Below are 13,191 nucleotides of genomic sequence, written 5' to 3'. Positions count from 1 at the left end.
TCCAGCCTGGCTATATTCTGTTACACCATTGGCCAAAAGCAGCTTCTCTATTAACCACTGGTAATAAAACATATTCATAGCATAGAGGGAATCCCACATCACTCCCTTCATTTCCCCTTGAAACAGCTGACAATATGCTTGTTGTGCTAACCTTTGACACTGGACAAAAGGATTCATTCCACATTCTAACCATTTGGTTCCTATTAAAGGAATATTCTAATCCTCAATTTTACTAAGGAGAAAACTGAATTAGGTCATTGTATTACCAGAGTGGTTAGTGTAACCAAGTCATATCTGGGTGCTCAAATGTAGCCTTTATATAACAGAGTTTAACATGGATGTCTCCTAGTCTGATTATTACCATGATTTGATCAATTCCTATAAATTGGAAATTTACAGTGAAAATTAACTTAAAATGAAAACTACATAAAGCCGCTCTACAGTTGACTCCTGTGAAGCTCCTGGTTCCCCCCTGTAATGAAAGCCAGCGGAGTTGGCCTACATTTCACGGGTCACTAAGAATGTTCCTAGTAGCCTTTCAGGGGGATTCCATAGGCTGCAGCCAGTGGAGCAGGTACCTCCTCACCTCCTCCTGCTTCCTCTGTCCCTGGTGCCTGGTGCAGCCCCTCTGGGCCCAAGGAAGACGTGAAGTTCTGCAGCGTGCAGCAGAAGTGTCTCTGACTCTCAGGGGCCTTGTTTCTTGTTATAGAGACGTCCCCCATAGCTTGGGGTTAGCAGTCTTTAAATACTCCTCCATGTCACTGCTTACTCCCCTGTCATCTCTGAGGAGTGCACCGGAGTCTGTACATCAGGAAGGCACATAGTGCACTGCTGTTTCTGCTGCTCACTGGTTCTGAACTCACAATGGAAGAGATTTTTGTCTCACTGTGCTTTGTCAAGCATCCGGAAGTCCCTGCCGTTGTAAAATGTTTGCCCCTTTGTAGCTGTAATGAGGGGCTGCCATTATTACTCTGTCCATAGACCATGTGCACACCAGGTTTACCTGATGGTCCCAGTAGGAAGAGTTTTGTGTGTGTGTGGGGGGGTGTTATATATCAAATTTTTGTTGTTATTAATACAGAAAGACCTTTACCAGTAAGTCACATAAGAAAAGACTTGGTTATCTCTTGTAAGCAAAATGAAAATTAAAACCATGGAGAATTCTGTCTCGTGCCTGTTAAAATGGCCAGGACTTTTGAACAGTTGACAATATCAAGTTCTGGCTGCCATCAGTAGCTGTCATATAATGCCCAGTGTCTACATGCTCAAAGCACACAGCATCCTGTCAGCTAAGCGCCCACTTACTCTGGATCCCAGCTCTCTTCTAGAATGCCCGGGAAGTGAGACAAAATGCATCCACACCGAGTTCTGTTCACAACCGCCAAATCCAGTGGAACTCTAATCAGTGGTGGACTGATTAGTCCTGTGCTGAGTCAGAGTGTGATGCCAAGTGTGTAAAAGGGACCTGTACGTCATGCTAACAGTATTCTGTGTCCTGGTTGCACTGGTAGTTACAGAACTGCATATGCTTGTTGTTATATATATTTCAATGCCCATGACTTCATGTAGAGGACTGCCATTAAAATGGGAAATACTCAGTGAGCGAGGTAAATGCATGCTTAACCCTAATCATAAATGCCTGTGTTTTTATTTCATGTATGTGAGTGTTTGCCTGCATGTATGTGAATGCACCCGCCTTGTGTATGCCTGTTGCCCACAGAGGTCAGAAGACCTCTTTTTCTTTGGAACTTGAGTTTACAGGTTGTGAGCTGCTAGGAACCAAACCCAGGTCCTCTGCAAGAGCAGTAAGCACTCTTAACCAGGAAGCTACCTCTCCAGCCCCGAGAATATGTTTTTTTAATAGCATATAGCGACTCATACGGGTTGTTTCTATCCAAGATAGAAGGTTTAAGTTCTGAAGCCCATTATATTTTGTCCTTCTCGGCATAGGAGAATCATACCGGTCCTTGCCCTTTGTAGCCTAGGCACAAGATCTCATGTGAGAGCAACAATACTCAATTTAAGAACAGGAACTTGGAGTATTGATTATGACTATCAGCTACCAACATGCTCTAGTCAGATTCAACATTATCTGCAGCCCTTCTGAAATAATGGTGGTGACTTAAATAGCGTCTAGCTGCCGCTTCCTCTATGTGGTGCTTGAATGTAATCCTGCTGGGCTGAGATCTGAATTCATTCGTGACTGATTTCCCAACGCTGGTGTGCCAAGATGAACCCACTTGAAACCGGTGGGCTCTTGGACTTGGCTGCAGGAGCAGTCCAGCTGAGGTGGGCTGGCCCGGCATCTGCTGCCTTCATTGTGCCTAATGCTGCACCCGTCTGTTTTCTGTCAGAGCCAGTGCCAACAAATTACTAATCTATTAGAGAACCATGGGATGAAGACTGCACTCCTCAGTCCTGGCCTTTCCTCCCACATTTTGCTTGGCTTACGCATTTGGATTCTGTTGGTTGGAGCACAGATATGAGCTATAGTCTACATAGAGTGGGGTGGGTCAAGCCCTGCCCCATCCACTCATCTTTAAAGGTGGTAGGGAAGCGGCCCCAGTGTCCTGTGGCTCCCAATGGTAGCGCTGCAGGCTCTGTCCCTTTAGCGTGGCATCTCTCTGATGACAGTACCACTGTCTGGGGAAGTTAAATAACTGGGAAGGGTCGTGCTGCCAGGCAGTGTCAGGAGCAGGGCTCAGTTCTCCGTGCTAAGGCCTGTGCTTTACCCTGGAAGCCATTGGAGCCTCAGAAAGTGTGGTCATCTAGGCAGATGGGTTTAGTGAGGAAGGCTTTTAACGCTTCAAGGAAGAGAAAGGGGACTTTGTATTTCTTCCCCCACACAGAGGCCTCTATAATTAGAGCAGCTCCCTAGACATGTGATTCTGAGTCAGCCCAACTGAAGCAAATAGAGTGAGAGCCGTAACCCCAATACAGGCTGCACATCAGAGCCCCGTGTCCCACACTAACCATCCAGAGTCCTTCCTGCCGAAGCTGGAGCCCCACTGCAAACCAGCCCCAGAGTCTACAAAGAATGAGAGCTTGGGGCAGGATACAGGACAGTCAGGAAGGCGGGGCCGTTCTTTCGTCTGTGGATCTTCATCAGGATCCATCAGCTTTTTAGGTCCCCACTCCATAATGAGTCAGACCAGAATGGGAGATCTCTGTCCTTTAGCACAGTAAGCAAAGCCCAGTAAGGCCAGAAACTCTCTTCTCTAGTAAAATGGCAGAAAGAGTGGAGTGCAGTTTGCAGTGGCCATATCTAGTCTAGATGCTTGTTTTAAAGCAAGATTCAAATGCCATTTTCTTTTTTTGTTTGTTTTTTTGAGATAGGATAGCCCTGGCTGTCCTAGAACTCACTCAGGTTGGCCTTAAATTCACAGAGATCCACCTGCCTCTGCCTCCCAGAGTGCTGGGATTAAAGGTGTGTGCCACCACCACAAGCTGCAAGTGTCATTTTCAAAAGGAAAGGGGCTTCTTCCCCAGGAGCCGTTCATCAGGTGTTGGGAGGGTGCAAACTAGTGTCCGAGTAATAGTACAGGCCTGTGATCATTTGTTCACACAGTAGATGAGTTTGTTTGGGTAAAAGCAAAGCCAAACAGGAGCTGAGACAGAGATACTTCAGGACGGGGCTGTGACATCAGTGAGGGGAGGCAGAGTCACAGTGCCTGCTCATCGGGGAGAGCATCCATTGCACCAGCTTCCTGAAGATCCAGGAGAGTGCTACTCCTGCTGAGCTGGCCCTCTGCGGGCAGGTGACCCAGCGGTGGGACCCCCAGAAACCACTTTAGAACTTTCTGGAAGAAATTTACAATTGTGAACAGTCTCCATGTATTTTAAGCCTTTGTTTAAGAACAGTGCGTGCTTGATTATCTCTGTACATTCCAACTTTGCGAGGTGCTGTGTGCAGGGACAGCCTGCCGTCGTCGGCCTGCCTCATAGTTATCGCATCTTTATGCCCCCTCCTCCGAGTCCTCGGGTTTTCGTCTCTTTATTGGAATCTGTTGTTGGACTTTCTTTTATTCTAGCCCCACATCGGGACATGAAAATGGTGGTGATTGTTTTTTCTCTTAGGCGCCTTGGCTCTTTTTTGGGGGCCCACCACCCAGCTCCCAAATAAGTCACACATAGAGTCTCATTCTTTCTTATAAATGCCCATCCATAGCTTGGCTTATTTCTTGCCAGCTTTTCTTAAATTATCCCATCTACCTTTTGCCTCTGGGCCTTTCCCTTTTCTTACTTCTGAGTATCTTGCTTCCACTCTTACTCGGTGGCTCTGGGGCTGGGTAGCCAGGTGGCTGCCCCCTCTTTTCTCGCTCCTTGATCTCTCTTGCCCCTTTTTCTTTTTCTCCCAGAGTTCTCCTTCTATTTATTCTCTCTGCCTGCCAGCCCCACCTGTCCTTTCTCCTGCCTTTCTATTGGCCGTTCATTTCTTTATTAGACTATTGGGTATTTTAGACAGGCAAAGAATCACAGTTTCACAGAGTTCAACAAAAGCAACATAAAAGAATGCAACACATCTTTGCATCACTAGAACAAATGTTCCCCAGCATAAACAAATGCAACACTCCTTAAGATAATATTCTACAACAGGGACCCTTGGATCTGCTCACCCTCAGCTTTCATAATGGTATCCTGTTTACACTCCTGACTTGAGCCAGTGTCTAACAGCTTATGGGCAATACCCAGCACTGATCACCTTCAGGGGTCAGCAAATTATTCCCTTTTGTTTGGGCTCTGTTTTGTAAAGACACACTTGTCAGACCTGTGCGAGTATCTGCATGTGGCTGCTTTGGAGCTGTAAGCTGTATTGGCAGAATTGAGTATTTGACCCCCAGTGCTTGAAATATTTACTCCCTGGCCCTTGGCAGACGTAGTGTGCCAGCCCATGGCCTGCATGAACAGAGGCCTCCACCTCAGCACTAAATAACAGCACATACTTCACAGACAGTTGAAGAAGAAAGCTCACCCACCATGCCCCTAGCAGCAGGTACCAGTGAGCCGAGAGTGTCTCACTTCCTGTGGTTGTGGGGGTCAGTCAGCTTTGTGTGGATTTAAGAAACCTGTTTGAGCATTGTCCTGGCGTGGTTATATAAGCACTGAGGAGGCTGCACACAGTACACAGTGCTTTCCCTCCGAGCCACACTCTCAGCCTACCTGGGTCACCCCTGGCTCCCCAGTTGTTTGGGACAGGTAACTTGTCATCCCTGGGTCTTGAGTGTTCAAAATGAGGGTCCCAGTGAAGACTTTCATGGGCATCCTGTAAGGAATCGAATTGTTTAGAAGAACTTGGAACTGAATGTAGCGCATAATAATAGTATAATAATAGTAAGGGTTTTATTATTAGTCTATTTTTGTGTCTTCAGATGTGTGCCACTCAGGAATGTGACCCTCAGGCTGGCTAGCTCTAGCTGCTTCCCCTCCCAGCTCCATGTTGCCTCTCCTGCTTCCTGTGGACTGTCCCCTGACATCCCTGCTTGCTCCCCTTGGCATCTCTGCCATTCACCCAGCCAGCCAGGAAGTCATCCACCACGTTTTGTGTGTCGGGGGGACTTTATGCCTGTGTGACAAACTCCCCGAGGATGGATTTAGGAAGAAAGCTGGAGACAGGTTTCCTAAGAGTCCCCAGTCAGTGCACACAGGGCTTGTCCCACCCCAGAGCCTGGCCTACATCAGCACCGGTGGTTTCTCTTCCCCTACTGCTTGTAGAGACAGAAGTCTGTACTCCTTCAGGATTCCTGGGCCTGCACCCCAGTCAGAATCACTCCCCTGCTACCATCGTGTGGTGTTGCTTTGGAGCTGTTTTCTCTGTCCCCTCCCCAACCACATACACCAGTGTGCACGCACCTACACAAATCTAAATCGGGAGCTCTCCCAGGGCAGCCGCTTAACTTAATTCCCCTGTAGCTGGAGCAGTTTCTGGCATTTTTGTTGTGTGTTATCATTAGGTGATGGGAGAATGTTCTAGAATTAGTCGGGACAGCTGAGAAAGTCTGTCCATAGACTATAGACACTTGTCTTTCTTACGTTTTGTTCATTTCTGGGAGACAGCTTGTTTCGTTGGTAAATACATGGATTTTTCTCATCAGTTTGCATGAGCTTCCATCCTAACCTCCAAGCTAGGGTTTTCTCATTTATAAATAGTGGTGTGTTTGGTTATTGGAGGATCTGGTGGGGCAGAACACTTTAACCAGGTGTCTAGTGTGCCCTTTGGCTCCGCAGTTAACATCTGCTGTTCTTACTGAAGTGGCCATCCCAAGGTACAGTAGGAAGGCAAGCATGGCTGCAGTGCAGCTGAAGGCCCTGCGGGTGCCATCCTCCCCTCACACCTCCATTCCCTGTGCCTATTGTCCTGCTAGGGTGACACTGAAGACATAAGCCAACCGCTCAGTCTTGGGATGAAAAAGGTTGGCACCCACAACAGAACAGTCTTGTTGGATCTGTGCAGATGCACGTGACACCGTCAGGGGGTGGGGGTGGGGTCTTTGTCTACAGTCAGGTGGAGGTTGGATGTGGTAGGACGGTCTCAGTGGTCCTCACCTGAAGGCTGTCTAACATTGTACTTCTGGGTGAGGTGGAAGATGTAAGGTATTCAACAGATTGGCGAGATTTGGGGTTGGGAACTCTTTGATTTTTTTTTTTTTTTTTTTAGCAACAGTGACCGACTCTAAGGCTGTGGGCATCTTAAGCAGATGCTCTACCGCTGGCCTGTGTTGATAGCCCTTTATTTTTTATTTTGAGACAGGTCTTACTATGGTGGTCAAGCTGTCCATGAATTCTCCAAGTAGCCCAAGATGTTTTTGAATATGTGATCCTCCTGCCTCAGCTGCCCACGTAGCTGGGATTACTAGCCCAAGAGTCCAGACAGCTTGGTGCATCATGCTCTCAGACTGGCTTTCTATCCCAGTGTCGCATAGTCCTTTGGGCTCTCTGTCACTGAGCTGGTTCTCCAGGTGCCTTGGGAATGCAGCCATGTCCACACAGCAGGAAGTGACAGGTGCAGAGCATGACCAGTGACCAGGGCCCCATGCTGGGCACTTCACTCTACAGAATATATTTCCAGCAAATGCTTTCAAGAATGTTTAAATAAAAGGCTTTAACTTGTCTTTGCTTTTTGTCTAGGCAACTACTCCAGAACCCCAACATATAGTGGGGTACCCAGTGCAAGCTACAGCGGCCCAGGGCCCGGTATGGGTATCAATGCCAACAACCAGATGCATGGACAAGGGCCAACCCAGCCATGTGGTGCTATGCCCCTGGGACGAATGCCTTCAGCTGGGATGCAGAACAGACCATTTCCTGGAAACATGAGCAGCGTCACCCCCAGTTCTCCTGGCATGTCTCAGCAGGGAGGGCCAGGAATGGGCCCGCCAATGCCCACTGTGAACCGTAAGGCCCAGGAAGCCGCTGCAGCTGTGATGCAGGCTGCTGCAAACTCAGCTCAAAGCAGGTATGCCTCTGAGACAGGTCGGGCCGTGTGCCCACGTGACCGACACCAGCCCGTCCTCCCTTCAGTATTCCAGAGCAGCAGTGCTTGTGTTTACGCGTGAGGCTAGGTCAGAGGGGTGACAAACAAAGCTTTCTCCCTACCAGGAAGGAATCTGAGTGGTGGGCATCCGCTGTGGGAGATGAGGTGCCTGTAACTAGTGCCTGTGACCGTAGCCAGGGAACCAACCGTGCTGTGCAAAAAGGAAATGTCTGCCCGGTTCCACTTTGATGAGTTTTAAGCAGAAAACACTATAGCCTAACTATTTAAAATCTACGGCATTGCAAAAGAAACAACATGCATTCACACACTTCAACATACAATTTGAATATGCACACTCATTTGCACGTGCACACATACTCAAACGTGTACAGTTTTACCGTAAGATCTCTAGACAGTAGAAACTTTGGTCTGGTGTGGTAGCACATACTTTGATCCTATCGCTGGGAGGCAAGAGGTGGGCAGGATCCTGAGAGTTTGAGGGCAGCCCAGACTGCCGTAGCAAGATCTGAGCCAGTCAGTGATACATAGTGAGAGACCTTGTCTCAGAAAAAAAAATCAAAATCTTCTATGTGTATATGTGTGTACTGTGTGTTGTTCTAAATAAGTATAAGTATTGTGGGATTTTGTATTTTATTGTCTGAACATTTTTCTCTCCCAACCAAAATGTGGTTGTTAAAGTAAAAATAATATTTTAGACAGTTCAAGCTGGTTGAGCAAGGCTTTACCCTCTGTCCTTGGTTTTATTCTGAATTCTTAATATCAATTAAATATTTGACCTACCTCAAAATGCCATAATTTTAAAATGTGTGAAGCAAAGATGAACTTCCTTTAAAAGGGTCATATGCAGACCTGTCTTTCTAAAAAGCACACCAGAAGCTCTGGGCCTCAGGGTACCTGCAAAAGTCAGGAAATTCTGACTTTTGTCAAAGAGTAATAAAAGCTAATTGTATAAGCAGGTATGTGTGTAGCTCTGTGTCTGTGTATGTTCAAGTGTGTCTGTGAGTGTCCATGAACACGCGTATGTTTAGATATGTCTGTGTGTACCTGAACACGCATGTGTTTAAACATGTCTGTGTGTATCTAAACACGTATGTGTTTAAATGTGTCTGTGTGTATTTGTGACCAAGCATGTATTTAGATGTGTCTGTGTCTGTGAACACTTGCGCGTGTTGAGAAGACGTTTCTTCCCCTCTGAAGCTGGTACTCTGGGAAAACAGTGCTCTGAACACTGATGCATTTCCTCTGAGGAATTGAGTGGAAATCCTGCGTTCCTCCCTGTTCTCTTAGCTCTTTATGCGCACTTAAAACCTCCTGACCCCAAGTGTCCGCCCCACAGCCTTGCATGCTTTCTGTGTTTAACCAAAGCCTGCGTCACATCCTCCCCCACTTAGGTCTCAGCTGTTTAAATGGTGGTCATTTGTTGATTTGATTTACCTCAAGTCAAAACTATACTGAACTGATAGATTGAGAGTAGCTATGAGAATATACTTTTCTCTCTCCTTGGCCCTTTACTCCACTCTGTTAAGTTTCTCAGAGCCCCACCCCAGGTAGCTTCATGGCCCAGACTAGGCTCCTTTCCCCCAATCTATAAGCTCACACCGATGCGTGGAATGGTGTGGGCAGGGCCTCAGACTGGTGCTTCAGAACCAATTCGCACAAGCTGTTGTTCGATCTTTCTTTAGACTACATATGTTAAGTCACCTGTGATCCCAGCCACTCTGAGGCTAGAGGATGCCCCATGTTTTTTTCCCTAACTGTGGCAGCTGCCAGGCTCCCTGATGCACCAGCCTTACCATTATGGGTAGGAAGCAACACCCCCAGGGCTTTCTGTGGGAGAGCTGGGCATTTGTCCCACGGCAGTGTCATGGAAGTCCTCGCTCTGTCTGGTTTTCACCTGCCTGCGTCCCTTCATGCCTGAGAAGGAAAGTAGAACTGTTACCTCCACAGAAGCAGTGACATCTCCCACCCTGCCCAGTCCCCTTTGCTGTTGGTGTTCTGTGGAGGAATCAGGGCTGTGTTGCCGTACCCACGAGCCTGGATACTCCATCAGTAGAGCTGCTGGGCCCTGGGGCAGAGGAAAGGCCCGTAGTACCACTGAGCCTGCCCTGCCCGTTAGCCAGTAACTTCTATTATCTCTTCCTCAAAAGAGGCCAGGAACCATTGGCCAAGGAAATGTGATGAAATAATCAAGAATTTTTTGCCATTCCACAGTGGTGTTTTCGTCTTAATGTCAACACAGGAATTGTAGACAGCAGCAAAATGGCCTTTCTTCCCCGCTGCAGAGCTGTGTCGCCGGTAAACTGTGCGTGGTACTGAGGGTTACTCAGCAATAATATTAGCATGTCATGTTGTGTGTGTTCATCAGGTCCGCACATCCTTGACCTTGGCAATGAGGGACAGTGGAGATGGGCCTCCAGCTGAGCCGGAGCGGGGGATGCAGCCTGCGAACAGTAACCCTGCTCCGCTCTCATCCTTCTCACCCGACTCCAGCTTTGGAGTAGTCTTCCCTTCCCGCACATCACTGCAGACAGCAAGAGCAAAGGGTCATTTGTCATGGAGAGTCATCGGTTCTGTAAGCAGGTTCTCTCTGCACACCAACAGAGACTCCTGTGAACATAATCCTCAAGCTAAAGTGACTATAGAGTGAGACAAACATGCTTATTCTTGGGAACCTGCTCTCCCAACCTTGCATTTTCCCATGGTTCCCTGGGGGTCAGTGCACGAGTCTAGAAGAAGGTAAGGGTGGAGCAGAAAGGTGTTTGTCTTCCGCTGCCGACGACAGGCTCTGTCCTCTCCCGGCTCAGGAGTGCTGTTAGACCCACAAAGCTGCTCTGCCTGTGCCTTGCCAAGACACATTAAGCAGCTGTGTAAAATGAATTTAAATGGCATGCATCAGAGTAAAATCTCTTCCACTGGGGCAGAAAATCAATGTTAGCTAACCAGCCTGAGAAGATCAACTCGGCTCCAGCCAGCAGCTTCCCGAGGGCTGCCGAGAAGACAGCACCTCCTCCTTAACAGAAAATGAGGAGGAGCAATGTGGGCACTACTGTGACATCCCCCACCTGGCAGAGGCTCTGCAACCCCTGCCTGCTGCCTGTGCTGTGCTTTTCATGGTTACAGTATCCTTTCTGAAAAAGAAAGAAATCCAAGTTTTGTTTCTATTTAGGTCACCCATCTGTCCCGCTTTGCAGAGCACACACCCCTCCGCCTCCTCTTCCCCCCATCCCGGTTTTCAGAAGGCCTATTCGGCTGTGAGAGAGCAGTGTGTTACAAGTCTCTGCAGCCCTTGCCAAGAGCCCTGGTTTCAACATGATTTGCTGCCCTGGGCATCAGACTCACAGTTTGGCTTTTTTTTTTTCCTAATTGATGGATGGCAGGTGAAGCCACTTTAGAAAATGTGTTTCTTTGGGGAGGGGGCGGGAAAGCTTGGTCTTTGGGCAGCTACAGTGTGTTAGACTGTTCTCTTCGTCCTTCCCAAAGAGCACGGAGCCTGGGACAAATTATTGATGAAGGTGGGAAGCATGTGTCTGATTGAGCCGAGGCAGCAACGTGCTGTAGAGAGGAAGGCTTGTGTGCGGGTGTTGTGATGATGGTGTTCACAAGTGGAGTGTAAGATACAGGAGAAAGCATCAGCTTACCTGCTTGAAAAGTCTCTCACCGGTGTCAGTTTTGAGGGTGACTTCTAAGTGTTAAAATCCACCTGCTACATTGAAAAAGCTACAAATATATAGGTTGTTTCTCTTGCTGTCCTTTGTATGAAGGAGGGAAAATATCTGTAATAGAAAGTGCTTTGGCACCCACTGTCCGTGCGCTGCTAGGCACGCGACGGTACCTAAACATCCACCTTAATGATTGAAGAGTCGCTGTGCTCAGGAACTCTTGCTGTGGGTTGTTCTGGGGCATCCATAGTTAATGGGGTTTATTCTGGAGTGTGGCATCTGCTCGAGCCTCGTCTGCCAGAAGCTCAGGGAAGACCTTGGCCCCTGCTTCCTCAAGAGGCCTTGTCATGAATCCTAGACACAGACACAGCTTCTAGGATGTTTTCGGTGACTGAGTTCATCACCCATGGTCTTGACAGCACAGGCTCACATGTGAGCGAGCGAGTGTCCTCAGCCCAGCACACACGTGTGAGCAAGCGAGTGTCAGCCCAGCACACACGTGTGAGCCAACGAGTGTCCTCAGCCCAGCACACACACGTGAGCGAGCGAGTGTCCTCAGCCCAGCACACACACACACACACACACACACACACACACACACACACACACATGCGAGCAAGCAAGTATTCTCAGCCCAGCACACACACGTGTGAGCCAGCGAGTGTTCTCAACCCACACACGCACACACGTGTGAGCCAGCATCCTCAGCCCAGCACACGCACACACGTGTGAGCCAGCATCCTCAGCCCACACACGCACACACGTGTTAGCCAGCATCCTCAGCCCACAGTGTGTCCTGCATTGTTTGTTCCATTTAAGGAAAACCTGGCATTTGCCCGCAGCTGGCCTCTTTGCCAAATAACAGTAGTTGATATGTGGGTCTGGGTACTTGGGAATTACCTAGGGTTTGTTTTTGTTTTTCCTTAGAAATTCTTCCAAGGAAGAATCACAACTTCAATGTACAAAAGTCTGACAAATTCCTGGGCCTTTTGAAGCCAGGCTGGTTGGATGGAGTTCATTTCCTCAATGACAGCACCCCCAGCATTGTCTAAACTTTCAGATTTTGTGTCACAGGTCTGCATTGGTCTGTAAGATCTTTATCTTGTTTCCATTGTGTGGGTTCCCAGCAGAGGGTGGCAGAGTCTGGAGCCGGGTTTGTGGACACTGCTCACTCTCTGCCCTTTATTTTATGGTGGAGGACACTGAATCCCCTGAGGTCAGAGGAGAAGGTCACCATTGAATTCAAGGGAGGATGCAAGGGTCCATCTCAGCCTGTACAGTGCTGTCCCTAAACTTGGTGAAGGGGTGAACACTTGCTTTGCGCATTCTGTAGTCTGTAACAGCTGTTCTGGTAGAAACTGAATGTGAGCATGTATCTGAGCAAGGGCGCCCTTCCTGCAGAGGGCTAAGCTCTCTACCTTCGTCTGCTGAAGAGGACATGGGCCGTGTACCTGCCTGGGGCCTGGGGCCTCGGCAGCATGGATAGGCAGCATCTGTGCTGGTACTCTGTCACGACTACCTCTACCAGCAAGGATGACGCGACACCGGAGCTCTTCTTACAGGCAGTTTTATTCAGGACTTTTGACAATCGAAGAAATCTCTCTCTCTCTGGGCAAACCTCCCCCAGCCCTTAAGTAGGCCTGGGCTACCAACCCTGGATAGCCACTTGGGCGCCGTTCATTGGTCCATGCTCACGCAAGCAGCTTGCGATTATCGGGTGATGGTCGCAAGGGTCCGGCCTCAGCCAAATAAGGAGTTGTTTATCAGAGAGTGCTCACTTTTGGGATCATGGAGGGCGGAAGCCAGCGCCATCTTTAAGGTGTGGCTCCACGCAGCCCTCTACAGTACTCCAGTCTGTTTGACCCTGTGGTTGCCCATACACTACTGCTTCAGCCTCACCATTAAAACTGGGGGAGAAGCAGCTGTGCTGTGGGCCACGCGCTGGTCTTTGTCTGCTGTCCCTGGAGGAGGCTCCAGTGGACTCAAAAGCATCAGAAGGAGGAAAACTCTCACACTTAGTTTTTAGAAATAAATAAGTGG

General features: G+C 48.5%; 1 protein-coding gene across 3 annotated transcripts in view; it reads left to right on the top strand.

Annotated features, from left to right (window-relative positions):
• Arid1b (AT-rich interaction domain 1B) overlaps nucleotides 1–13,191 on the top strand; it is a 357,068-nt gene that overhangs the window by 301,716 nt on the left and 42,161 nt on the right. For all 3 annotated transcript variants that reach the window (XM_005363408.2, XM_026787331.1, XM_013352342.2), the window contains one exon: nucleotides 7,126–7,453. In XM_005363408.2, coding sequence (XP_005363465.1) covers nucleotides 7,126–7,453 — 328 coding nt within the window. The remainder of the gene's footprint in view (nucleotides 1–7,125; nucleotides 7,454–13,191) is intronic.

This window comes from Microtus ochrogaster, linkage group LG9, assembly GCF_000317375.1.
Source record: "Microtus ochrogaster isolate Prairie Vole_2 linkage group LG9, MicOch1.0, whole genome shotgun sequence".
NCBI lineage: Eukaryota > Metazoa > Chordata > Mammalia > Rodentia > Cricetidae > Microtus > Microtus ochrogaster.
The sequence above is the reverse complement of the archived record's forward strand: the minus strand, read 5'-3'. Positions and strand labels throughout refer to the sequence as shown.